Below are 27,481 nucleotides of genomic sequence, written 5' to 3'. Positions count from 1 at the left end.
TTCTCCTGTTGGAGGCTTGACAATGACTGGGGTGTGCGTGAGTGTTTTATAGGGCTGGGTAACGAGGTGACTGATTGTGAACAGGTGTGACTGGTTAATATTCCGGGGAGAGTGACCTTTGAGTGGTGGATGGGAATGAATCTGATTGATTCCTGACAGGAACATGGTAGCAATAACAATAACAATTTCATTAATTTAGATTGATAATAACGGGTAAAAAGGATAATACATTTTGTTTCTATTATTCTATTTTCAACAATGTCAAAGCAACACAGCTTAACCCAAAATATAAACTCAGGCACTTCTGTCCATACAAACTACGCTGTTCTGCGCTCTAGCCAGATAATAGGCTACTCCCGTTTCAGGAACACTTTTACACTATGAAATAGTGGAAAATATAATAATAGAAACAAAATGTATTATTCTTTACCGTGTTCTTCATTTAGGCTATTACAGTTCGTTCATTTATTTTTCGTTTTTCTTTATTCTTTATTTAAATTTCGTTTTTCTTTAATTAAATTATGTTTTTCTATATTTAAATTTCGTTTTTATTTATTTAAATTTCGTTTTTATTTATTCACATTTTGTTTCTATTTATTTAAATTTCGTATTTATTTATTTAAATTTCGTTTTTGTTTTTTTTATTTATTTAAATTTCGTTTCTATTTATTTAAATTTCATTTTTATTTATTTAAATTTCGTTTGTTTATTTAAAACTACCCTACTTTGTCATATAAAGTATATATAAAATATAAGACTAACTTACCTTATTAAAAATATTGCTTTTTAAGTTAAAAGTGTGTGTGTGTGTGTGTGTGTGTGTGTGTGTGTGTGTGTGTGTGTGTGTTTTATATCACTAGCAGTGTCCATTCTCGGACCATACAAGCCCTGCTCGCGTGAGGCGCGCCGCTTCTTTTTTTAAATCGACCCTACTTTGTCAGTAGCCTAATTTGTTAGTGATAAAATATTAGATTACCTTATTAAAATATTGCTTAAGTTAAGTACCGATAGTAAGGATGAACAGAGCAAGACGACAGTTAAGATGACTGAATAAGACGACGACAGTTAAGATGACTGAATAAGACGACATTTATGATGACTGAATAAGACGACAGTTAAGATGACTGAATAAGACGACAGTTATGATGACTGAACAGGACGACAGATAAGATGACTGAACAAGACAGATAAGATGACTGAATAAGACGACAGTTAAGATGACTGAACTGAACTGAAGGACAGTTAAGATGACTGAATAAGACAACAGTTAAGATGACTGAATAAGGCAACAGTTAAGATGACTGAATAAGGCAACAGTTAAGATGACTGAATAAGACGACAGTTAAGATGACTGAACAGAACGACAGTTAAGATGACTGAACTGAACTGAAGGACAGTTAAGATGACTGAATAAGACAACAGTTAAGATGACTGAATAAGGCAACAGTTAAGATGACTGAATAAGACGACAGATAAGATGACTGAACAGAACGACAGTTAAGATGTTTGAACTGAACTGAAGGACAGTTAAGATGACTGAACAGGACGAGTTAAGATGATTGAACTGAACTGAAGGACAGTTAAGATGACTGAGGCGTCATTTACGACGCTTTTGCCAAAGCGTACATATCCTACGCATATGGCACCCTTTAGCGTATATGAGACGCAGATATACATGGGGCAGAAGGCGCCTCCTAGTGGTCTAACCCTAACCCTACCCCAGACCTAAACCTACCCATACTCTGTGCCGGTTATATTTACGCTAAAGGGTGCCATGTGCGTAGGATATGTACGCTTTGGCAAAAGCGTCGTATATGACGCATTGGGATGAGAACGCGTTGTGACTCAATAAGCCAACAGTTAAGATGTTTGAACTGAACTGAAGGACAGTTAAGATGACTAAACAAGGACGACAGTTAAGATGATTGAACTGAACTGAAGGACAGTTAAGATGACTGAACAGGACGACAGTTGAGATGATTGAACTGAACTGAAGGACAGTTAAGATGACTGCACGACAGTTAAGATGACTGAACAGGACGACAGTAGGCTATATCTACAGTTCAAGTACGGACGACAGAACAAGATGTCAGACAACAGAACAAATCGACATAAACATACACATCAACATATACACATTTTTCTGAAAAAGGAGGATCAATACAGTAAGGAGGACAGATCAAATCGACATAAACAGAGAGCACACACATCAACATATAGCATTTTTTTCGAACAACTAGACAATGACTGTTGACAAGGAAAAATGAATAGTACAAAGCAGAGTGCTGTCGACTCATTTTTGGCACTCATGGAACCCCATATTTGAGGGCCATGATTTCTGGCAATTTCCTCTCCTCACTCACGCCTGACTGGTTCAAAATTGTCCATAGTCAAGCCACAAACAGAAGGAATCTAGCAGAGTATGAGTTGCTACTCCCTTTTATGATGTCATCACCCAGTTACGGTAAAAAACATGCTACCCTCGAAGAAACCCCAATAAATGTTATTTTAACGCATTTTAAGACAGACATTTTTAAATATTTACATATTGAGCACTTTAATTTACACATTAATTGGTTATGGTGGTTAACCTGCAATTTACACTTTAAAGACAGAAGCCAGAATGGTCTAATGTGCAGGTAAATCCCGCCTCTTCTGCATCACTGTAGATTCCAGGTATCGACATAGTTTTAAATACACACTTCCTTCCCATCAGCCTAGGCCTATGGGCAATTAAAACTGTAATGGGAATTCTTACAATGCTTTAGCTAAACAAACAAGACTGCCTGTAACCTCGTCAGTAAAGCTTTGTTTTAAACTGTGCTTTCTATTTCATCTCCATTTAACTCTTTATTTTTTCTTCGAATGGAAAAATCTTCCCTTACAAAAAAAATAATCTATGGTAAATATTTTAATCTAAAAATATTGTTACAACAACAAAACCAAAGGAAAAAAAGGAAACTTGATCAAATATAGGCCTACTACCATTCAAAAGTTTGCAGTGAGCTATTTCAAATAAATGCGGTTCTTTTGTGCTTTCTTCCATCCCAGAATCCTGAAAAAAAGTTTGCTTAAAAATATTAAGCAATAAGTAGCACAATTGTTTTCAACATAATAAGAATAAGAAATGTTTCTTGAGCAACAAATAAGCATATTAGAGATTTCTGAAGGATCACGTGAACTTGAAGACTGGAGTAATGATGCTGAAAATTCAACTTTGCCCTCACAGTAATATATTTTATTAATTTAAAGTATATTAATATAGAAATTAGTTCTATAATACTGTAATATTTCACAATATTACTGTTTTTACAGTATTTTTAAGCAAATAAATGCAGCCTTGGTGTGAGCATAAGAGACCTTTTGATTTTTGAATAGTGTATTTAGGCCATATTGGGGTCCTGAAAACGAATTATTTTGAAAATGAGTTTCAAAGTGCATGTTTTTGAAAACGATTCCGTTATTGTCTCAACGTAAACTACAAAAACAAAAATTTGTTTAAATGGTGACGTCATGTGCTTGCATATTACGTGTTCAGACTATAGGCCTGCCCCTTTTTCTTTACAAAGAGACATTGCCAGCTACCTGTCTGGCATGCATAGGCTACAGTGTTTTTTAAAGTCCCTATGATATCAAAATTGCTTTTGACTCTGTTAGCCTTTCTGTTATCTATAAGCTAGTGTGCTCCAAAACAATGAAAAAATTCGCATTTAGAAGAAATAAGCTTTCAAAACTTACAGTCTCTCACTTCCGCCAATATGGATAAATTATTTTGATTATCACTTTGTACTTCAGCTTCTCACCGGATTTTCTGTCCAATCAAATGCTCTCTAGAATCTAAAGTGTCCCGCCCCCTACACTATAAATAGACGCCAAAGCCACAGCTAAAATCGGTCACTTGTTCACACATTTACTATTTTCTACATAGTGAATGGCACATAGTGCCCTGTATAGGGGATAGGGAATCAATAAGACAGTGTAAACAAGCTTTCCATTGGGGCGAATGAAGTCTGGTTTCACGTTAGTGTCACTTAAACAGCACAAGCAATAAGGCATAATATTTTTTTTTTATTACAAGCATGTCATGTCATAATTAATTCTTAAACAGAATTATGCTTGTATCAAATTTGTTATCAAAGTTTTTTTATCGAAAAATATCGTAGATCGTGAAATAAACATTATCTCTAATAATTTCGGATAGCTGTAGCCTATGCTATGCTATATCTAAGCTAACTAAAAAAACACTAAAAACGAAAAATCTCTCGGATTTCATCAAAAATATCTTAATTTGTGTTCTAAAGATGAATGAATGTCTTACGGATTTGGAATGACATGAGGGTGAGTTAGTGATGACAATTTTCATTTTCTAGTAACCTAACCTTTAAAGGGTAACTAAACCCTTAACCAACTTTTTTTAGTTAATGATCTGTAAGAGTGGGGCTTTATTAGTACGGTTCATTGATTCGAGTAACTTTTTTGACATTTGTATATAAAGTGTTTTAATTCTACAATATATTCCCTCTTCAGGTTGAACGGTGGCTACTGCAGTTGAATTTTCCTATTGGATGTTTGGGGTGGTTCGTGATGTAAGGGGTTGTTGGTGACATAGGCAAGTTCCATACAGACAGATGCGTCTCAGGTGCACGCCCCCCTCCGCTGGGCTCTGCCCACTTTCCAGCATTTTTCAAATATTGCCAGTGGGTGGAGTCAGGCTCTGACCAGGGGTTTAGTTACCCTTTAAATCAGCTTCACATTAAACAGGAAAAAACAGTGTTAAAGTAAAAATGTATCAATTATGAAAACAAATGTAATTTCACAGGACAATATATACATTATTCAGCTCAATTTAGTTCAGTGTTGTTTCAGTTCGGGTTAATAATCAATGTTGCAAATTTCATCAATTATGAAGCTAGTTCAGTTCATTTATCAGCAGCACTACAGAAGGCAACAGTGTCATAATTCAACTCAAGTCAGTTCTGTCTGTGTCAATATTGCAGATTTGTGTCATTATCCAGCTATATTCCGTTAAAATTTTGTTCTCATTCGAAAGTGTCAGTGCAGTTAAATCAATATTATTACTGAATATTAATTGGTGTCATTTAAACCCCAACTTTGTAACTTTTAGTGAAGTCTTCTGACAATTGTCTCCCAAGTAATTGTTATCAGCATAAAATCTGATAATGATAATGCGCTATATAACACTTTCATTGTTTATTTTTTTATTTTCAATAAATGTTTTGGTTCAGCATGCATACTCGCCTACTATACTGCAGTCAATGAAAAATGTTTATGCAGCAATGATGAATTATTATAAGACAGATGTAAAGCCATTTGTCCTCTTAGAATAGCTGTTTGGGAGGGGTTGGGGAGGAGAGCCTGCAGGTAACATTTCTGTGTTTAGGATGTAACACAACTATGCTTTCATTGAAACTAGTTTTACTTATTGTTCCTGTAACAGTTATGTACCAGGAAAGCGAAATGTAATAGGGGCATAAATATGATCGACAGCTACTCGTTTACCTTCTATAATTAGTCATAAGAGGATTCAAATAGTTGAGTTATTCAGAATACCCAGGAATTAAACTTGTGTAACCACTACCATATCAGCTCTATTGGTCAAACCCTGAGCTCTACTTTGGTCAATATTATGGCATGATTGTACCTTACAGTAATTCTACTAGTTTGCTTAAACAATTTCCTCATTAGTTACCGAAAAAAAACTTAAGTATATATTATTTTACATCACTGAAACAAACTAAATACATTAATTCAGACCAACATCAGGTAAAATCAGGTAAATAGCTCTAAGGTTATAATTATATGTTACACATTTTACACTGTTGCACTGTAAATGAACTGTAAAGGGCCGATCACACCATGAATGATAACTATAACCATACCGTTTTAATAATCATTCTAATTCTATTCTTGATGTGTTCAGGCTTTAACTCAGCACAAAACAGCACAACAACGATGTTTTTAAAATGATTCCAGTCCTTGATTCTCATTGGTCAATACAGCGTTCCAGCTTTATTATTATTTTTGTTGCATCTTCATGCGGAAAGATGGCAGTTAATGAATTAGCTTACTGAAATTTTTACTTAATTTTTTTTTTTACATGTTAACCATTAAGCAATGAGGAAATTAAGGCCATGTTGTATTATGGATATCACTGCCAAAAGTGTTGTAGGTTGCGCGCCATTAAATTAATTTCTATAAAAGCAAGAAAAAGATCATAATTTCAATTCCATATAATTTCTCTGCTTTATAGGATGGAAATTTTGACAGAACAAATAGCCCCAATATTTAGGTGAAAGTAACAGAGTAAACTATTCTGGGAAATAAGTTATATTTGTCACGATTAGCCACGCACTCCCTGGGTTATCACGGACTACATTTCCCATCATGCACCTCCCTGCACTGATTACACCAAACACCATACACCTGCACTTCGGTGATTACACACACCTGCATCTCATTCAGACACACACATATAAAACACTTCCACGCACCACACCAAGGTGAAGTGACTTTCCTGGCTGTCATTTCTGAGCGTTTCTTCCGGTGGATTATTGCTACCTTGACCTTGGACGGTGTATCCCGTTTCTGCTAGAGGTGGGCAGATCGAGGCTTCGTGAAACAATGAAACAGTTGAAGCAAATGTGCCATATCGTGTAGAGGCTTTGAAACAATCCGACACCTGTCTCAACGGTGACACCTAGTGGTCACTTGCAGGTATTGATCTGAAACAACATTGACAACGAGACATTAAATTTGTTTTGTTTTTTTATTGTATTTTTCTAATATGTGAAGCTTGTAAAGGCTCCTCACTGTGCATAATGTTATTTTGGTCATGAAAAATTATTATTAATAAAAGAAATCAAGCCACAATGTCTCACTTTTTTATAGATTTGTATTCAAAAATATTAATTTCTCTGCTGTCGAAGGACTTAGCCTACTTCTTTTTTTACAGATAATTTCTCCAGCCTTTGAAAAAATCCTCTCAAAAGGGATACCTGTTTCTGGCATAAAAATATATTTTTGATCCATAAATCTATTAGGAAAACCAAAATGATGTCTTGGCTGTAGATTGGGTAGGTACTCATATACAGACCTATAAAATGTATATTCACAAAATATAATATTATATTGACAACATATTATATTACATTCACAGTGAAGCTGTTTTTAACATGATTGGCAGTTGTGATTGGGACGTTAGGTTGTAGGGGGTTGACACAGGCCTATGGACTTTGTAAACAGTGTCCCAACAGTCTGTTATTATATTTCAATTATAATTATATTTCAAACAATGCATACCTTGCTTACATGGCCCAGCAGTGTCAGTAGCAGGCCTAGGTACAGGGGGAATGCTATCCTCAGTCTGCACCCTGCAAAATGTCAGGATGAGTGCTCCTTAAATGGCGCATCATGGATGATGTATTTTTGCAGTAGGCAAGTTGCCGATCACAATATCTCACTTTATTCTGAGTTTTTTATTCTAGAGGTCCAAAGCTGTTTCTACCTCTCTACTTCTCACTCATAAATGTATATAAACTTCAGAAGAAAGGTTAAACAAAAATGTTAGCTTAGAAGGTCAGCAGGTTGCGTAAGACTTTTTAATGAAATAAATGTATTAAATAAATTTAATAAAATTCATTAATAAAAATAATTTGTATTACCTTATTAAATGTATGCATCATCTTTCATGTCAAATTATTACATTTGATCAATAAATTCAGTTATAATAATCACTACAGGGCTGTTACCCATCATATTAAATAATTTGCACTGCAAAATTACAACTGCAATAAATAATGTTATGAGATTGATGTTTTAAATAAATGTTTGATTATACAAATAAAAAAATGCAATAATTAAACATTAAACTAAACCGCCAATAGGTGGCGGCAAGTTACCGTCTTAATTAGTGAGTCATTGAGTCATTCATACAAAAGATTCGTTCAAAACGCTGAATCATTCAGTAACAAAACACGCGCTGCTGTTGCTTTCCTTTGGAACTATTGTCGTCGGTGAAATAGAACAAAAAAAGTTAATATTGTTTGTCTCTAAAATGTAAGTAACTTAATAATAAATATTAAATACGCTGCTTGTTTACTGAACAATAAATTCAATGTAACATTTTCAATCGTGATAATATTCAGCGAAACGCTCCCTTAGTTGTGTTATGTTAAACTAAATCATATGTTATAAATTAAATAAAATAAAAACAATTCGAATTTTTACCTCAATACATTTCTTCTGTGAGTTTTCTGTGGTCTGTTTCACTCATTTGTTTTGACTTCTCCATGAATGTAGGCTACCGCTTACATTTGCTAGCAGTTCAATACTAAATTAACGTAGAAAAAAGTACAGTATTTACAGATGAAACTGACCTGCACTTGAAGCATTGAAAAGGTCAGTAATTTTGCAACATTTTGCTGCTTCAGTGTTTTCTTTGTCCTTTCCCTGTCTGCTCCACCTGGCCGTTTTCTCTCCATCATCGGGCATCGGGCGCTGTCTCTAGCCGATCAGTCAATGTGTACATTTAAATGTAAGCCTAAATATAACTAAACAAATCGCTCTATAAATGTCAGCTATACCACCAAACATCCGCTATCTCAAAATCAAACTCCTCTCACAAAAACCCACGAGGTCAAGATGCGTTGACTTCACTTTTATACAGATTTGCGATTGTGTGTTCTGTTTCCGAACCTGTCAATCAAACGCTGATTCGGCGGATTCCACCTGGCTGTCGAAACACTTGTGAAACACTTCGAAGCTTCATTTAGCCGTAGTCACGTGACATGGGTGTTTTGAACCACGCTTCGGATCAGTGTTTCGAAACATCTGCGCTTCGGGATCACGCGAAGCTTCGGAACGTCAGTTTCGCGTCAGCCATCCCTACTTTCTGCTTGTTCTCTGCCCGCCCTGACTTGGATGCTTACTGGACCTTGCTTCTCGTCGTCTGCCCCGACCATCGCCTGTTATGTGGTTTGTCTCTGCCTTGTCTATGTGGCCCTGTTTGCTGTTGTTGATTCCTGCCTGTTTAACTTCTCCCAATAAAAGCTGCAATTGGATATACTGCATCATTACAATATTGCTATTGTTATTATTGGCTCTTGGCATGACCTTGATCAATTGAGCATCAAACTTGTCAAAGAAGACTCATAAAACATTGAGAACTGCCTGTGAATTAATAAATATAAGAACAGTAAACCATCTGTTCTGTTGTCAGTAAATGAATGACTGCATTCTGCAGCAATAATCCCACGTTACAACAGTCAAACTAGCATACGCAAACAAAATCAAAAGCTTCCCAAAAACATAAATAAATGGATATATTTATGACTGTTGTATAATAAACCGGTGGATACTTTGGCTAGGAGTGGTACTGGAAGGGGTGAGTAAGTAAACTTTATTGTGTTCAAACAAGGAAAAAGAATCAATTATATTTCTCGTTACAGGAAGAGCTTTTGTCATATCCAAGAAACTGACTACATGTTTATGGCCTGTTTTTTTAGAAGACTCAACCTAATGGTAAACTTGAGTCTGAGGTCTGATTGTAAATTTGGAATAGTGCACATGGTGTGCATATGGACCAAAACATATTCAAGCAAGACAATGAAATCTTTTTAATTGTGATGTATTTGAAAATTAGCCACTGAATATTGTGACTCATACACATCATCACATGGACTTTGTTTTCAGTTTGCTCCGTCTTCTCTTGTTTAGTTTGTTGTCATGGATGTTAATGTGATCACTCATTATGTTCAGCTGTGCACATACAGTATCTGTGCTCACATTTAAGTTTATGCTTTGTTTTTCATTGTCCGGTATTGTTTGTCAAGCCTTGGTTGTGGATGCTTATTGGATCATATTGTGGATTTGTGCAATGGTCACAATTACTGTAATGACACAAAGAAATGTTGCTCAAATAACACTAAGGATGAAACATTCCAGCCTTTTCTTTTAATCATCTTTGCATAATGGATAAAAAAAGAGTATATCCTGAATAATCAATCATGCTGACAAGCCAACATTTATTTAACCTTAACATCCTCTAGAGGAAAGAAACTATGACCAAGCAGCATCAAGATGTTCAATTGAAGTGAAACCGATAAGTGCAGAGGTTTTTTTTTTCTTTGTTTCTTTTATATGCTTTATAAAATATAGATGGATTCTGAAAGAGTATGCTGATATTTTGTTAATGTAAAGAGACATGGAATAGTCACAAAGCAGGGCATTAAGTAACAGTGTTGTTAACTTGTTTTACTATAAAGGATGTTCAAAGCTACTATAATTAAGTATTTTATAATGAATAAAACCATGTTGCACAACCTAGATGCACAAAAGGCTATTGTCCAAAGTCACCCAAGTTGCTCTTTCTTTAAAGATACACCCACAGACCCAAGACTATTATTACAGAGAAACCTCAGAATATGACTTACTGGCAGCTGGTAGTTGTTGTATGTATCAGGAGACACTCAATACATTAAGTTTTTTAGTTTAGAGAGATTGATAAAAGGATGGACGGATGTGATATAAATGCTTTTCCCAGGAGCTTGAAAGTTTGCATCTAGTACTTTAGATAAGAAACAAATGTGCAAAGCTTCTTCCTTGTTCATTCTCCGCAGTAAATATACAACCCCCCAATATAGATGCTTGAGTGTTGTCATACATTATTGTGAATGAGACCTGAGGCATTTGAAGGCTCCTGAATTATGTGAGCCATTTTGCCCCATCCAATTCTGAAACCCATATCACACGTACATTTTCACCACTTCTGAAGCGTTTCATGAGTTTTCGAGCATGTTTAAGCCCTCAAAAAAGCGATTCACTTAGGAGAAAAAGAAGAAACAGAGAAAAAAACAATAGGGTCCTCTCACCATCAGTGCTCGGGCCCTAACAAGCATTGACTATTGATTATTCTTTTTTTTAATAAGTCTCATTACTGTAACAAAGGCATACTTTGTCATAACATCTTTCAAATCTATTTGCAAATCTAATGCAAATGTGCACATCTCAGCTATTAGCTATTATGAGCAGAAGTGTCTTGATTATACAAATCAACAAAATATCTTTTAGGTCATGCTCACATTTCACATGGCAAGAAAAAGAAATGTATTGTAGTGAAAATATATATAAAATGATGCCTTAATGTACTATTACTATTTTTTTTTTTAAATCAGTTAAGCAACATAAATTGGAAAACAATTTCAGCCGTATTTTAGAAACCTTTAGAAGGGACTTTCTTTAGGGTATTTTCCAAGTGGTCATATTGTTCATTACTGCAGCTGGCTCCAAATCAAGTCTGTGGGCACATATTTTCTCGTGTGTTGCCCCGGTTCAGTGGGTGTTGCACGAAAAGCACGTGTTTTGGTGCCTTCATCCGGACAGCCAAAACGTGCGCTTGGGCTCCTTTTCCAGGTGATGATGTGTGCATGCATGAGGCATGACAAACCCTCACTGCTGATGACCTTGAGCTGATTCTGCAGAGGAGTTTTGGCGGTTCTTCAAGGCCAGTGTGACGCCAGCAGCTTCAGATCAATGTTCCAGCTGTCTGCCCTCTCATCACCCTCAGTTTGAAGACACACCTGTGAGCCCCACTTAGCCTGTCCACCCCCACAAAACCACCAGGTCATCATGGGAAAATTACTAAAGGATGACAAGCCTGAATGAACTGCTCACTTTGGTTGTTTTGATAAAGTCATTATCGCTTACGGGAAAGGTACTCCTTAAACCGCTAAGACTTGAGTTAGTCATCCAATTTTTTTCTTTAAGACTGTTCATAAATGTTTTAAGTCGTAAAAATGTAGATAAGTATTAATTTGATACTGAAAAGTAAGACTGATTACCCCTGACTAACTGCTAGTTGGTCATAGTTCTTAAAGGGATAGTTCACCAAAAAATGAAAATTCTTTCTTTCAATTCACCCTCATGTCGTTCTAAATCCGTAAGACTTTTGTTCACCTTCTGAACACAAATGAAGATCTTTTGATGACATCTGTGAGCTTTCTGTCCCTCCATTGACAGCTACGCACTTTTACGCTTCAAAAAGTATATTAAGGGATCGTTATCCATATGAATTGAGTGGTTTAGTCCAAATTTTATGAAGAGACTTGGTTATTTTATATGATTAACAGATTTAATTTGGTCTTTAGCTGCTTGACGCGCAAGAACAAACCTCATTGGTTCTTATGGAGGCTCAAACGTGCTGCATAACACGAGAATGAACCTCATTGGTTCTCGCACGTCAAGTGATGCTTGAGCTTCTGTTTACCACAACTGATGTGAGAGTCGATGAATGTTTATGTGAATTAAAGCCTAAATTAAATCTGTTCATCATATAAAGCAAACGTGTCTCTTCAGAAAATTTGCACTAAGCTGCTAAATTCATATTAGCTTTGGATTAGTTTTATGATCTCTTTATGAAATTTTTGAAGCGTCAAAGTGGTAGGGACAGAAGGCTCTCAGATTTTATCAAAAATATATTAATTTGTGCTATTTTAAATCAACGATTTTTATCAACGACTGAGATCTTATCATTTCTCGCGCATGTGTCGTGGCCCTCTTGTGAACTCACGTCAGAGGCCCACAAGGAAGAAAATGAATAATTGAATAAAGTCGTTATTTTAGGGGTTTTTTTGCGCACAAAAAGTATTCTCGTAGCTTGATAAACTTAAGGTTGAGCCACTGTAGTCACTTGGACTATTTTAATAATGTCTTTAACTAACTGTTTTGGGCCGGCATATGCAATTACCTAGCAGCCTATGAGGGAGAGAGCCAGCTCTCAATTTCATCAAAAATATCTTAATTTGTGTCCTGCAGATGATCGAAGTCTTGCATGGTTGGAACAACATGAGGGTGAGTAATTACTGACAGAATTTTCATTTTTGGGTGAACTAACCCTTTAACTTAATTGCTATGTTTAACCCTATTTTGTTTACAGTCTGAGTTTATCTATGGTTTAACCTGAAAAAACTCTAGATAGATAGATAGTGTTGTTTGTTTTCTTGTAAGTAATAAACTTCAGCACAGACAACAATAACGTTTTATCATTGACAAAATAGTGTTATAAACTTTCCCACATTGGTTTGAAGACAACACTGACGTTTCATCTCTGGCAAATTATTGTGTCATAACTTCTCTTACACTCAATTTCGCACGTGCCCGCAGCCGCTTATCAGACTTGGTTTTTTTTTTTTTTTTTTTTTTTTTGCTTATCATTATTCTCTTTCAACTGTTCACTCACTCAATTTTCTTTAATCACGTGAGATAAACAACACGCCCATGGCTTTCGGCTAGGCCTATAAATGATGAGGATGCTTGTGATGCTGAAAGAGAACAAGGAAGGAGAGATTTCTTACTGTGATCTCATTCATCAGAAACAGATTCAGCTATGAGTGACCCTCGCTTTCCTGTCGATGTCCGTCTTATCGGAGTATTGAAAAAGGACAAGTACAAAGTAATAATATGATCTATTCGTATGATAATTTTAAATTCTGACAACGCTATTGAATATAGCGTATGATTATAATTGTTTGTTTGTTGATTTGTTACAGAAATACATGACATCTGTGCTATGGTCAGACCAGAGTGAGCTGATAGTGTACCGATCCCTCCGAGACTTCAAAACGCTCCATGTACGTTTTGCAGTCAACTACTTGGCACAAGTCGTTACTAGAAGTGAAAAATTCGTTATTTAATTTACATTTCTTTCCAACAGAGGCAATTAAAGAAGAAGTTTCAGGTGGAAAACAAATTTCGGAAAGAGGATAGAGTGCTACCCAGATTTGAAGGTATGGTTAACAGTTTTATTAGGTGATTAATATGGAGGTCTACATAATGTTGAAACATCTAAATTTACCATTTTTGGTAACACTTTATTTTATTTATTTTACATATGTTATATGTACTTACCATAGTAGCCTAATAACAGTAAATTATTCATAACCCTCAACCAAATCCTAATCCTACCCTTACCCTATAGTAAGTAAGCTACATGTAGTTAATATTACTCCGTACTTAAATATATATTTACTCTGTAACAATGACACCTTAAAATAAAGTGAAACCCATTTTTGTAACCCATTGTTTATGCATGCTATTATAGGTTAGGCTTAAAGTAGTAACAAATTCCTGTATTTACATACTTTACATATTGATGCTCACATTGCAAAGTCTTTCAAATAATCATTCATCATTATTATAATTATAATATTTTATATCGGAGGGAAACCGCTGAACTTTGGCCACATGTCTGCAGTACTCCCATTAACCCCCTAGAGGGCCCTGTTAAAGACCACTCTTTTATCCACACTTCACTTCACTCTTTTATCCACTCTTTTATTTGTTTTTTTGTTCATTGAGATTTCTGTTGTTTACAGCTCAGTGCATAATGCCATCGTTTCAGTTGAAAGCTCTGGCTAAGTCAGTGTCCCGTCTGAGGTTTCTGGAGAGCTACTGTTCCAACCTGCTGCAGTGTGACGCGACTGTGTCACATTCCACAGAAGTCATTCAGTTTTTCCTGCCAAGTGAGCAGGAGCTTCTGCCAGAATATACAGAAAACAGGTAGGCCATGTAGATTTTTTCCCCTGCGGCAAATAAGTAGGTTACTGCAGCGTTCCAAGAATATGTACACCGTATAGCTATAGCTATAGTATTTGTTTTTTTTCTGGTTTGGTTGGCAGAGTTTAATATCCATGTCAACCTGCTGGAATGAAACTGTGCTGTAATTGTCTGTTAAAGCTGCTCTTTTCTCCCTGCAGTTTGATGATTCTGCAATCTAACAGCATCCCCACTGTCAACAGAGGACCTGACTTGGAAAATAAACGTCTGAGCAATGGGAACGTGACCCAGCCTTTTGTGTCCAAGACATATCGATGTGTGGCTCCATATGAGACTAAAGATACAAAGAACAAGCCCTTTAAAGTAGCTGTGGATGAAAGACTGGATGTGCTCATCAAAGACAAAGCAGGTATGTCTCTTCCCCCTTAAGAAAGTGAACTAAAGTTCATAGTGCAGATCCTTATAGCTTCTCAATATTTTTCTGTGGTGTGATCAGGTTGGTGGCTTGTCGAGAATGACGATAAACGTCTAGCTTGGTTTCCTGCTCCTTACCTGGAATTCTGTGACGAAGGGCAAGAAGAAAAGGATGAGGAGGAGTTTGACTCACCTACTTTTGAAAGTAAGATACAGCTGTTACATAAACGTTCTGTCGTATTGAATCTCCAAAGATAACCTTGGTAACTGATTTTTTTTTCCGTTCCCCTAGTGTCTCTGTACTGCGCAACGAGAAGTTACACATCTAAAAAAGAGGACGAGCTCTCTCTGAGCATTGGCGCTGTTGTGGAGGTGTTACAGAGGTCTGATAATGGCTGGTGGCTTGTTAGGTAATAGAAGTTGTTTACTCCAATTGCACTGACATTCAGAGAATGATAGAATGTACAGTATCAATAGACAATGTACAGGTATGTGGAAGATTATTATCTGATTGGCCATTTGCCACATTCTGCATAATGGCTGCTAAACTATATGATTGAGTTGCCCTGGCAACATATTTCCTACATAGCATGTCTTTTGTTTGCTTCTGACATCTTATACAAACTTAAATCTATATTTCATATCCATTTATCAATTTATTTGGCAAGTTGCCTTGCAATAAGCATAATATACAGTCAGTCGGCCATTATTTTAAAAAAAATACAGTTATAAATATTAATATAATTTGAAAATGGTTTTCTCTTTTATATATTTTTTTAAATGAAATTTATTTCTGTGATGGCAAAACTACATGCCATTTCTTCATTCTCACATGATCCTATAGAAATCAATCCAAAGTGTTGAGTTTTGACCAATAGTGGTTAGATAGATAGTGTTGTTTCTTTTCTTAACTTCAGCACAGACAACACTGACATTTTATCACTGACAAATATTATTGTGTCATAACTTCTACCAAAACAAACATTTAAATCTCTAAATGCCTATTATTTCTAAATGTACATAATGTGTCTGTCCCATACAAAACTTAACCTAAGCTTGTATTCCCTGTGCAGATACAACAGAAAGGCAGGCTATGTGCCCTCCATGTACCTTAAGCTCTACAGCAGCCTCGGCTTTGGCCTTCAGACTCTTCAGGGGCAACTTCACAACTCCGCTATCAACCTGTCCGCCAACAACTCTTTAAAACTGGAGCCTCAGGTTCGCACACAAAACCGAATGAACAGTTTCCTCAGCTCCAGCTCTCTGGAAATGCTGTCAGAGCCCCAGAGCCAGAACAGCGATCCGGGACAACACGAGGAGTCTGGCAGCTTCAGCGATGATGGAACCGATTTCAGCTTCAATTCCTCGGACACCACCTCCATGAGCCCAAGCATGTCCAGCTCAGAGGGGGAAGAGGGCCTGAGACCGCAGGATAAAGAGCCAGACAGCATTGATAGTGGTATGTCCAGCCCCATCAGCTCAGACACTGGCCACCTTATGAAAGGAGTCGGAGCTCCCAGGATACCACCCCGACCACAAACTCAGGAGATCCTACGCCGCTGCACAACCTACACCCGTAAAGTTGCTCTGGCAACATCTGCACGGCGTTTTGCGCCTGAAAGAGAAATCGTGGTAGATGGAGGTAGAGCTTGAAAGGAGTGAGAGCGTGTATGGGTGTATGATAATGAGATACTTTCTACCTATTTTTCATCATCTTTGAGTCTTAAGGTAAAACAACAATATTAATCTGGGTTCATTATAATCTCCTTGTATGCATTTTTGGGGCTATATTAGTTATATCTCAAATGAATCATTTGCATTATACATAACCTGTTATGGTAGATACAGTGTACATATTTAAAGGATTGTTTTTTCAGTGTGTTTTTATTTTTTTTATTAACCTTATATTCAGACTGTTATATTTTTGTCTTGAAGTTAATAGTATTCCATACTGGAAAAAAACATGTTTTGGACCTTAGCTTGTATACCTGCATGCATATTTTCCAATAAATGTTTTGACTGCATTTGAATGATTCTGATGTCATGGGTTTTTTCATTGAATGTAGTAATTTAACAGACATGCATGCACACATAAAGCATCTGTATGTATATATATAAAACTGAACTGAGCTGGATGATGACATCACTGTTTTTTGCAGAACTGCTTTATAGATGAAAATTAACAAATTTAATAATTGATCTTTATATCGGAACTGAATTAACGCTGAACTGATTTCAGCTGACACTATTTTCTTTTATTGCTGCTGTACAGCCGAAATGAATGAATCATTAAAAGCAGGGTAGGTAGAAAGTCCCCAAAAATACTTTTTTCCAAATTTGTTTAAACCGTCTTTATATATCAATGCATAATTAAAATGTAAGTGTTCTGGAAAATAAATGATAAAAATCGAGTGTCTGTAGTCCTCTCAGGACTGCAATAAACACAGCTCATTATTCCATTAACTCCCACCCCCACCCCCTCCCTTCTCGGCTCCTTCCAAAGCCACGCCCCCAAAACACATGAACGCGCGATCCCGGGCGTTCGCAAAGCTGGAAGAGTCGGACGCGTTTACCAGCGCCGAGCAGAGAGGAGCGCAGTGCATGTAGTGACATCATGTCAGAATCACAAGTAATAAAATAACTAACTTTATCATTATGAATATAAACAATTAGCATGGCTGTTATACTCACTATCAAGCTCGCATATCGATACTGGTAAAGTTTAAAATATTTTACTAGCTTGTAACCGAATCAAACTGAATATAAGGCAAAGCTATAAATAGCTTCATTGATACACGTTTGCCGTTACTATCAGTTACACTGTGATGAAGGTGAATTTGTAAGATTCATAACATATCCAGGTACAACATAAAGACATAGGTAAACATATGTAGAGCATATAACAACAAACCAAACGTGAAAAAACGGAGCAGAGTTCACGGTGAACATGAACAAAGTTTAGGCTGAGGGTAAAGTATAAAAATAGATCCCCTAAACTTTTAACCTAAAGTTAGATTTGGCGAAATTAAACAAAACAGCTTTCAACTGCAGATTGGCCTCTTGCTTATTTATCGTCTCAACCCTGGCTCAATAACAGTAACGTTATAGGCTACCAGTCGACACCAAAGTTACACTGTCATAGGTAGTAAGCCAGTGTAACGTTATTATGCTACGTAACGTTAGGTAGCTATATTAGGTACGTGTGCTAGTGATACATGATGCTTCATGAAAAAATAAATGCCATCAAAATGAAAACAGCAAGATTACCTGTCAGCAGAAATAAAGCCATCATGGAATCACTTTTCAGCCCCTTGAGATCCCTCAGTAGTCGCCGCCGCTGGAAAGCCACGCCGATAATGACTCTCTATGATTTCTTGATTTATCCAAAGACTTTTTATTCATAGTATTTTCAAAATATTGTCTTCCTTTTTTTAACTTGTATGACTTCGCTGCCTCTATATGCAGGTACTGAGAATTGTGACTGTTCTTTATCTGCCATAATTATTACTAGCTTCTGTCCGTGCCTCTTCAAAACGGGTGCGCGCATTTGGGCTGCTTTGGAAAAAGTATTTTTGGGGAGTTCTACCTACCCTGCCTTTAAGGCCCAAGCCCCGAAAGGGCGAAGGCCCTATTGTTTTCGTAAGGATTATTTATTATTATTTTCCTGTTATCACTGTAAAGCTGCTTTGAAGCAATCTTTATACATAAAGCGCAAGGCTATATAAAGATGACTTAACTTGACGCAATGGTGATAGGCCTATAATAAGGGGAAATTGACAGAAGAATTTGACTGTCACCACTGGTGTCCTCAAAAACGTACACACATCTGGAATATAGTAATAATCAACAAACAAGCAATAGAAGGTGACAAACTGTTCCTGACAATGTCTGTTTTAATTATACAAGGAAATGCAGCTTCCCATAAAAGAAATCTTTGGCACTTCTCGTGTTAATGTTTGAAGTTTATTAGCTGACTTATCTAGCTCACTGTCATAATTACATTGGGGAATTTTCAGAAAGATAAACTCAACACTCTGATGGTGATATAATTAGACTTGCAGTATGAAGCCAAGGAACATAGTGTGATGATGACTAGATGTTTAATGTACACACCCCATAGGTTAATGTGAATTGGTGCTCCCTTATGAAATTAATGTGCACAGTTGATTCGTGTGAAGCTCATTATTTAAGGAATGTTTGAGTGCTGTCTAGGAAGGTGCTGTGGGAGTCTTTAGGCTGCATTTACACTGCAAGTCTTAATGGTCAGAGCTGATTTTTTGACACGTCTTTTCTACACTTGCTTCTGTTTTGTGTTTTACAGTTCTCCTCCATTAGTGTCAGTGCAGTTAAATCAATAATATGGTTGAATTTTAAGCGGGGGTAACTCATTAAAAGTTACTTGGGTCACAGAATCCGATTACTTCTTCAAGTAACAAAAGTAACGCTAGTCACTTTTTCACATTTATTGACTGACAGCTTTCCTGTCCCCATGTTGAGACAAATAAAGTGAGGAGGTTTGTGTGCGCTGTGTACACGATGGTTATTTTAGTTCTAGACTAAATGTGAACATGCATTTACTCATCTCACTTGCACGAAAAACGTTCAGTATTCCTCAAAATTAATAAAAACAGTAAAATGCAATCTCAGAATTTTAAGCAAAACTTAAATTACACAAATATACTTTATGCATTTAATCTAATTTTATTAACCAATGTCTTTTCTGCTGACCTTCAATGATCTAATTCAACCATACTAATAAGCAAAAATTACTTCCTTCTCCTGTATCCTATTGTTCTTTAATCCAGAACAGCAGCTGAAATGTTTGTTTGAGCTGCGCCCTATACTGTACAGGCGTAAATATGCATTTCCTTCAGCCTGAGGCTTATTCATTTCACTTTTGATGTGAAAGGGCCTTAACTTTTGTCAAAAATAGAACTTTTTTTGTTGTTATTAAAAAACAAACAAGCAAGCCCAGCCCAAGTTGAGAAAAAGTAACGCAACGGTAATGTAATAAATTACTTTTCTTAAAAAGTAACTAAGTAATGCAATTAGTTACTGTTTTGGGAGTAACGCAATATCGTAATGCATTACTTTTACCCAACCAAGCAAGCCAGAGGCAATTGTGGCAAGGAACCTAAACTCCATCCGGTGACAGAAATGGAGAAAAAAACCTTGAGAGAAACCCGGCTCAATCAGCCGCCAGTTCTCCTCTGGCCAACGAACGAACACGGTGTCATTATGATTCAGACTCCATCACAAGTCAGAAATTTAGAATTAGGATCGGTAGCATTCAAAAATTCAATCCAGTTCCTTGAAGATTGGATCCAGCATGAAGTTGGTCATAGGTCTGTGCAGAGGATCTGTTTGGTTCTTGCGTCAACATTTATTAGTGGTGCTTGCCTATGGCAAAGCAACACTATTGTTATCTCACATACTTATTAGTGGTGCTTGCCTATGGCAAAGCAACACTATTGTTATCTCACATACTTATTATTCTTATTCTTCTTATTCTTATTCTTCTGGCCACTTTTTGACGCGCTACTCCTCCCGCAGTTTTTGTCACAGACCCACGAATGAGGCGTCAAAACGTGCGGCCTGTTCGGGAATGGTGTGCTATGACTTTTATAAGGGATCGGGGGTACGATGTTCGCCCCAGGGGCGAAAAACCGGCCGAAAAATCCCATAGACTTAACATTGCGTCAAACTTTGACGAGTCGTAGCTCGGAACGAGGATGTCGCAGAAACGTGTAATTTACCACATTTGAAGAGGCTGACAGACTCTGTAAGAACATACCACACAATGGGGTAAAAGTTGCACCCCTGGGGGGCAGGAGCTGCCCAAAGTTTCCCCATTGACTTACTATGGTGTAGGACGGCCCATGAAATGGGCCGTCCTACACCATAGAAACCGCTTTTATATTGAACATAACTCTGGATCACAGTGTCGTAGAGACAAAGGGGCGGGCTCATTTTACTCAGACAACCAATCAGTCTCTCAGGATCATTGTGAAGCTATCAAGCCACGCCCTAGCAACCATTTAGAGCACCTTAGCAACAACTCCCATAGACTTCCATTGAAAGAGATCGAAGGGATATCTCTGGACTGAATTGTCATAGAAACATGAGGGTGGTCTCGTTTGACTCGGGGCAGCAAACAGCCAATCATGAATCACCTCAACACTTCCTAGCCTCGCCCTAGCAACCATTGTCGAGCACCTTAGCAACCAAAATCCAAAGAGGGATATCTTCCATTCTGAATGTCACAGAGGCATGGGAGTTGGTTTATATCATTCATACTGACAAGCAGCCTTTGGAGTTTCATGATTGGCAGCTGCCAAGCCACTCCCTAGCAACCAAACAGAGTACCCTAGCAACCATTTTGCAAGACCTATATCTCTGCATCAAAACATCGTATAGAGATGGGGGTTGGTTTATACATTCACATTGACTTTGGAGCTTCATGATTGGCAGCTGCCAAGCCACTCCCTAGCAACCAAACATAGTACCCTAGCAACCGTTTTGCAAGACCTATATCTCTGCATCAAAACATCGTATAGAGATGGGGGTTGGCTCTTTTTACTCATGCTAGCAAACAGGACTTGCTACATGCTAAACATGCTAGCAGTGAATAGCTACATGCTAATATTGATTAGCTAAGTGCTAAATCATGCCAATAAAATGCTACAAACTCAACAGTAACCATCTTTGACAACTACCAACCACCTAGTAACACCATAGCAACCACCCAAATTACCCTAGCAACACCCTAGCAACCACCCAGAACACCCTAGCAACTGCCTAGCAACGCCCTAGCAACCACCCAGAACACCCTAGCAACCGCCTAGCAACCACCCAGGACACCCTAGCAACCGCCTAGCAACACCCTAGCAACCACTCAGAACACCCTAGCAACCACCTAGCAACACCCTAGCAACCACCCAAAACACCCTAGCAACCGCCTAGCAACACCCTGGCAACCATCCAGAATACCCTAACAACCGCCTAGCAACACCCAGGCAACCACCCAGAACACCCTAGAAACCGCCTAGCAACGCCCTAGCAACCACCCAGAATACCCTAGCAACCGCCTAGCAACGCCCTAGCAACCACCCAGAATACCCTAGCAACCGCCTAGCAACACCATAGCAACCACCCAGAACACCCTAGCAACCACCTAGCAACCACCCAGAACACCCTAGCAATGCCCTAGCAACCACCCAAAATACCCTAGCAACCAACCAGAACACCCTAGCAACCACCCAGAATACCCTAGCAACCACCCAAAACACCCTAGCAACCACTCAGAACACCTTAGCAATGCCCTAGCAACCACCTGAACAACATGAATAAGCCATATCTCAGCACCAGAACATAGTACAGACATGTTTGTTGCCTAGTATGCAATCATGTACCACACCCTAGCAACCGAGTGGCGAGTTTTGCCACTGCAAGCACCACTTCACATTTTCTTCTGGAAATGTACATTCTAGTTATTCTTATTCTTCTTATTCTTATTCTTCTGGCCACTTTTTGACGCGCTACTCCTCCCGCAGTTTTTGTCACAGACCCACGAATGAGGCGTCAAAACGTGCGGCCTGTTCGGGAATGGTGTGCTATGGCTTTTATAAGGGATCGGGGGTACGATGTTCGCCCCAGGGGCGAAAAACCGGCCGAAAAATCCCATAGACTTAACATTGCGTCAAACTTTGACGAGTCGTAGCTCGGAACGAGGATGTCGCAGAAACGTGTAATTTACCACATTTGAAGAGGCTGACAGACTCTGTAAGAACATACCACACAATGGGGTAAAAGTTGCACCCCTGGGGGGCAGGAGCTGCCCAAAGTTTCCCCATTGACTTACTATGGTGTAGGACGGCCCATGAAATGGGCCGTCCTACACCATAGAAAACGCTTTTATATTGAACATAACTCTGGATCACAGTGTCGTAGAGACAAAGGGGCGGGCTCATTTTACTCAGACAACCAATCAGTCTCTCAGGATCATTGTGAAGCTATCAAGCCACGCCCTAGCAACCATTTAGAGCACCTTAGCAACAACTCCCATAGACTTCCATTGAAAGAGATCGAAGGGATATCTCTGGACTGAATTGTCATAGAAACATGAGGGTGGTCTCGTTTGACTCGGGGCAGCAAACAGCCAATCATGAATCACCTCAACACTTCCTAGCCACGCCCTAGCAACCATTGTCGAGCACCTTAGCAACCAAAATCCAAAGAGGGATATCTTCCATTCTGAATGTCACAGAGGCATGGGAGTTGGTTTATATCATTCATACTGACAAGCAGCCTTTGGAGTTTCATGATTGGCAGCTGCCAAGCCACTCCCTAGCAACCAAACAGAGTACCCTAGCAACCATTTTGCAAGACCTATATCTCTGCATCAAAACATCGTATAGAGATGGGGGTTGGTTTATACATTCACATTGACTTTGGAGCTTCATGATTGGCAGCTGCCAAGCCACTCCCTAGCAACCAAACATAGTACCCTAGCAACCGTTTTGCAAGACCTATATCTCTGCATCAAAACATCGTATAGAGATGGGGGTTGGCTCTTTTTACTCATGCTAGCAAACAGGACTTGCTACATGCTAAACATGCTAGCAGTGAATAGCTACATGCTAATATTGATTAGCTAAGTGCTAAATCATGCCAATAAAATGCTACAAACTCAACAGTAACCATCTTTGACAACTACCAACCACCTAGTAACACCATAGCAACCACCCAAATTACCCTAGCAACACCCTAGCAACCACCCAGAACACCCTAGCAACTGCCTAGCAACGCCCTAGCAACCACCCAGAACACCCTAGCAACCGCCTAGCAACCACCCAGGATACCCTAGCAACCGCCTAGCAACACCCTAGCAACCACTCAGAACACCCTAGCAACCACCTAGCAACACCCTAGCAACCACCCAAAACACCCTAGCAACCGCCTAGCAACACCCTGGCAACCATCCAGAATACCCTAGCAACCGCCTAGCAACACCCAGGCAACCACCCAGAACACCCTAGCAACCGCCTAGCAACGCCCTAGCAACCACCCAGAATACCCTAGCAACCGCCTAGCAACGCCCTAGCAACCACCCAGAATACCCTAGCAACCGCCTAGCAACACCATAGCAACCACCCAGAACACCCTAGCAACCACCTAGCAACCACCCAGAACACCCTAGCAATGCCCTAGCAACCACCCAAAATACCCTAGCAACCAACCAGAACACCCTAGCAACCACCCAGAATACCCTAGCAACCACCCAAAACACCCTAGCAACCACTCAGAACACCTTAGCAATGCCCTAGCAACCACCTGAACAACATGAATAAGCCATATCTCAGCACCAGAACATAGTACAGACATGTTTGTTGCCTAGTATGCAATCATGTACCACACCCTAGCAACCGAGTGGCGAGTTTTGCCACTGCAAGCACCACTTCACATTTTCTTCTGGAAATGTACATTCTAGTTCACTATATTGTTCTATATTGATTAATCTGCTTCAAGTTTGTCCTGCATTCTAGAAATGTTTTGATTGTTTTGATTGTAAGTTTCATCTAGACTTTTTTTTAAAATTCATCCACTTTAAAATATTTATGCAAAATCTGTTGTGTAAACTAGGAAGTGTAATAAAAAAACACTGAAAAACATTAAAACAAGGGTCAATTATGTAATCAAAAGTAGCCTAACACAACTTACCCATTGACACATCTTAGCCCCACTCTCCCCTGTACATATGAATGGTGGCCAGTGCAATCTGGTGTTTTCTTTATTGTAAAAACCTTTTTAGCTTTTAGCTAACGCTTTTTCCAATAACAGTTGTTGACTTTAATTTAATAGTTTATGAGTTTAATTGTTAAAGTGTGGAAAGTGTGGAACATCATTTACCCACATTTATGATATATTCTATTGTGTAGGAAGTGCTGCTGTGTGTTCATTGGCCATTCAGACCTGTGTGTTTAGAGAATAGGGCTTGTAGCCTCTAGAGCAGGCAGCCATTGAAGTTCACCGGTTTCCATACCAATGCTTTTGTCTAATAAGTAAAACCTAGATGGTACCAAAATAGGGTCCCAGTGACTAGTGAAAAAAGTTGTCAGGTGCTAACCACATTTGTCACTTGTGCTAGAATGGAAAAGAAGAGAAAATTGGATATCTGCAATGCATTTCTGAATGATCCAGGGTCAAGTGATCTCCTTTGGGATGTTTTGCTCTGTGTTGTAATGACAGATCTGTCTGTCTTTTTGCCTCTCCAGATTATTTAACATATATAGCATATGTATTAGCTGTGTCCTCGTAACACAAGTGAAAATGGTGAGTTTTTCTCTTTTTTTTATTAAATAAAATAAAATTTGATAATTGTGGGGGAAAATAATGTATGTACATATTACAAGCTTTAAACATTATGTTTAAAAAGTCTGATAATATATGACATGAACAATTTTACTATAAAAGGGTGGTTTGAAATGGTTTGATTTAATAGTAGTAATATTAATCATTGAAAAAATAGTAATGATGCTAGCAGTCAGCACCCATATGCCATTACAATATATTAATGAAATGTTTGTACTGTACATAAGAATTGTTTTTATTTTGGTATTAGACTGGAGGTTATGAAGTGGAGCAGTTTGTGGAAACCCCAGATGATGATCTGATTTGTGTCATCTGTAGAGCCGTTCTACGCTGCCCTGTACGACTCAAATGCAACCATGTCTTCTGCAAGGAATGCATTTTACAGTGGATGAAAAGGTAACAATTTTCAATATTTTATAATAAGACAAACCGGATTAGACAAGGCTGGGAAGTGTTGTAAAAGGATTTCCAGAACTACAAAATAAAAATAAATAACAAAAAAGGTTATAATTTGATTTATAACTTAATTGGCATAACTGGTATTGTCTGAATTAGCAGGTTCTCTTGTTCAATTTGAAATGCGTTACACAGAAGCTTTTTACATCTGCCTGTTTAAAAAATATAATGGCTAACCAGATGGGATGGATTCTAACACTTTCCAGTAAACGCAAGTTTGAGGTCGGTAACAATTTTTAATGTTTTTGAAATGCTCACCATGACTGCATTTATTGGATTGGACAAAAATGCAGTAAAAACAGTAATGTTTTGAAATATTTTGAAATATTATTACATTTTAAATCAAGTGTTTTCTATATTAATATATTTTAAAATGTAATTTATTCCTTTGATCAAAGCTGAATTTTCAGCATCATTACTCTTCAGTGTCACATGATCCTTTTGCTGATATGAGATTTATATAATCTCATTTTGTAATAATCGTATACTTAATATTATATATTACGATGTAAATTGTATAGAATATTATTTTGTTTTATGCTTATTTTATAATTGTTGTGTTTAATAGCCTATTTTAAAATAAGATGTAATATTTTTTTTCCGGATTCTTTGATGAAGAGAAGGTTCAAAATACCAGATTTTGATTTTTGTGACAAAAAGACCAACTTCTAGTGGCACTTTTTATCAATTTAATGTGTCCCTGCTGAAAGAAAGAAAAAAATCTTACTGACCCCAAACTTTTGTAAAGTAGAGTACAGTAGCCTACTTCTGCTTTGGATGTTTTAGCAAATGTTAAAGCCAGTGTTGTTTCAGACAGGTGAAATGCCCTTGCTGCAGGCAGCCTATTGACCAGAACCAAATGCTGGTTTTGTTTAAGCTGAGTAAATCCATTGGCCGTTTACCAATCAAGGTAGGCTAGGCAACATTTTTTAAAGCTCAAGTCTATAGTTGTGTCTCGTGCTTAAACCGAATGTGGAACAACACAATGTGTCTGTGTTCCTAGTGTCGAAATGCACAGCAGGGCTGCAGAACCACTTTCCCGCTCTCGAACGAGTACCTCCACATCTCCAACTGTCCGTATGAGTGGCAGCTCTGTCCTCATGAAGGCTGTGGGCAGCAGGTGCTGAGGAAAGATGCGCAGGCACATGACCAGAGCTGTAGCCACTGGCGACAGCTGTGTCCCATGGGCTGCGGGACTCTTCTCGTCCGAGAGAACCAGGCCCGACATAACTGCTACCGAGAGCTACAGCAGCACTACGTATTCGAGCGGAGGAAGCAGAGGGCCATCGCTGCCAACCTACGCAGGAAGATGCAGCGCATGCAGAGCCGGATGGCACAAATAAGAAGGCAGATCAATCTGATGTGTGAGAGCCTGGAGGTCGACGATCTGGAAATTGAAGCAGGGGAGGGAACCAGCACTTGGACAGACGCTAGTGCCGCCAGTCCGAGCAGCAGACACCATCACACTAACAGTTCAAGAGTCAGATATACATGACGGAAATGTCCTTCAGGATTCAAAGAAAGCATTCAAGTTAGTTTTTCATGTGCGAGTTTTATTAAATGCGTCTTTCCCTTTTTGTAATCATCATGTCATTCCAAACTTGTATGAATTTCTTTCTCCTGTGAAGTGTGAAACATAACAGAAGATATTTTGAAGAATGTTTCAACT

At 38.1% G+C, this 27,481-nt stretch overlaps 3 protein-coding genes across 3 annotated transcripts in view; all 3 read left to right on the top strand.

The window, feature by feature from the left end:
* shisa9a (shisa family member 9a) overlaps positions 1–27,481 on the top strand; it is a 736,130-nt gene that overhangs the window by 228,566 nt on the left and 480,083 nt on the right. The gene's annotated exons all lie outside the window — the stretch shown is intronic.
* noxo1b (NADPH oxidase organizer 1b) lies at positions 13,284–17,015 on the top strand. Its single transcript, XM_077201140.1, has 8 exons — positions 13,284–13,468; positions 13,566–13,646; positions 13,730–13,802; positions 14,391–14,574; positions 14,772–14,980; positions 15,068–15,190; positions 15,278–15,395; positions 16,059–17,015. Exons 1-8 carry the CDS (start codon positions 13,403–13,405, stop codon positions 16,636–16,638), a joined length of 1,434 nt encoding a protein of 477 aa, XP_077057255.1. The 5' UTR covers positions 13,284–13,402; the 3' UTR covers positions 16,639–17,015.
* rnf151 (ring finger protein 151) lies at positions 25,519–27,394 on the top strand. Its single transcript, XM_077201287.1, has 4 exons — positions 25,519–25,527; positions 25,607–25,752; positions 26,626–26,722; positions 26,816–27,394. The coding sequence occupies exons 1-4, from the start codon at positions 25,519–25,521 to the stop codon at positions 27,305–27,307; spliced, it is 744 nt and encodes a 247-aa protein (XP_077057402.1). The 3' UTR covers positions 27,308–27,394.

The sequence above is a fragment of the Siphateles boraxobius genome, unplaced genomic scaffold (genome assembly GCF_051911475.1).
Source record: "Siphateles boraxobius isolate OS27281-9 unplaced genomic scaffold, OSU_SipBor_1 46, whole genome shotgun sequence".
NCBI classification, from domain to species: domain Eukaryota; kingdom Metazoa; phylum Chordata; class Actinopteri; order Cypriniformes; family Leuciscidae; genus Siphateles; species Siphateles boraxobius.
Note: the sequence above shows the minus strand (reverse complement) of the source record. Positions and strands in the feature narration are given on the sequence as shown.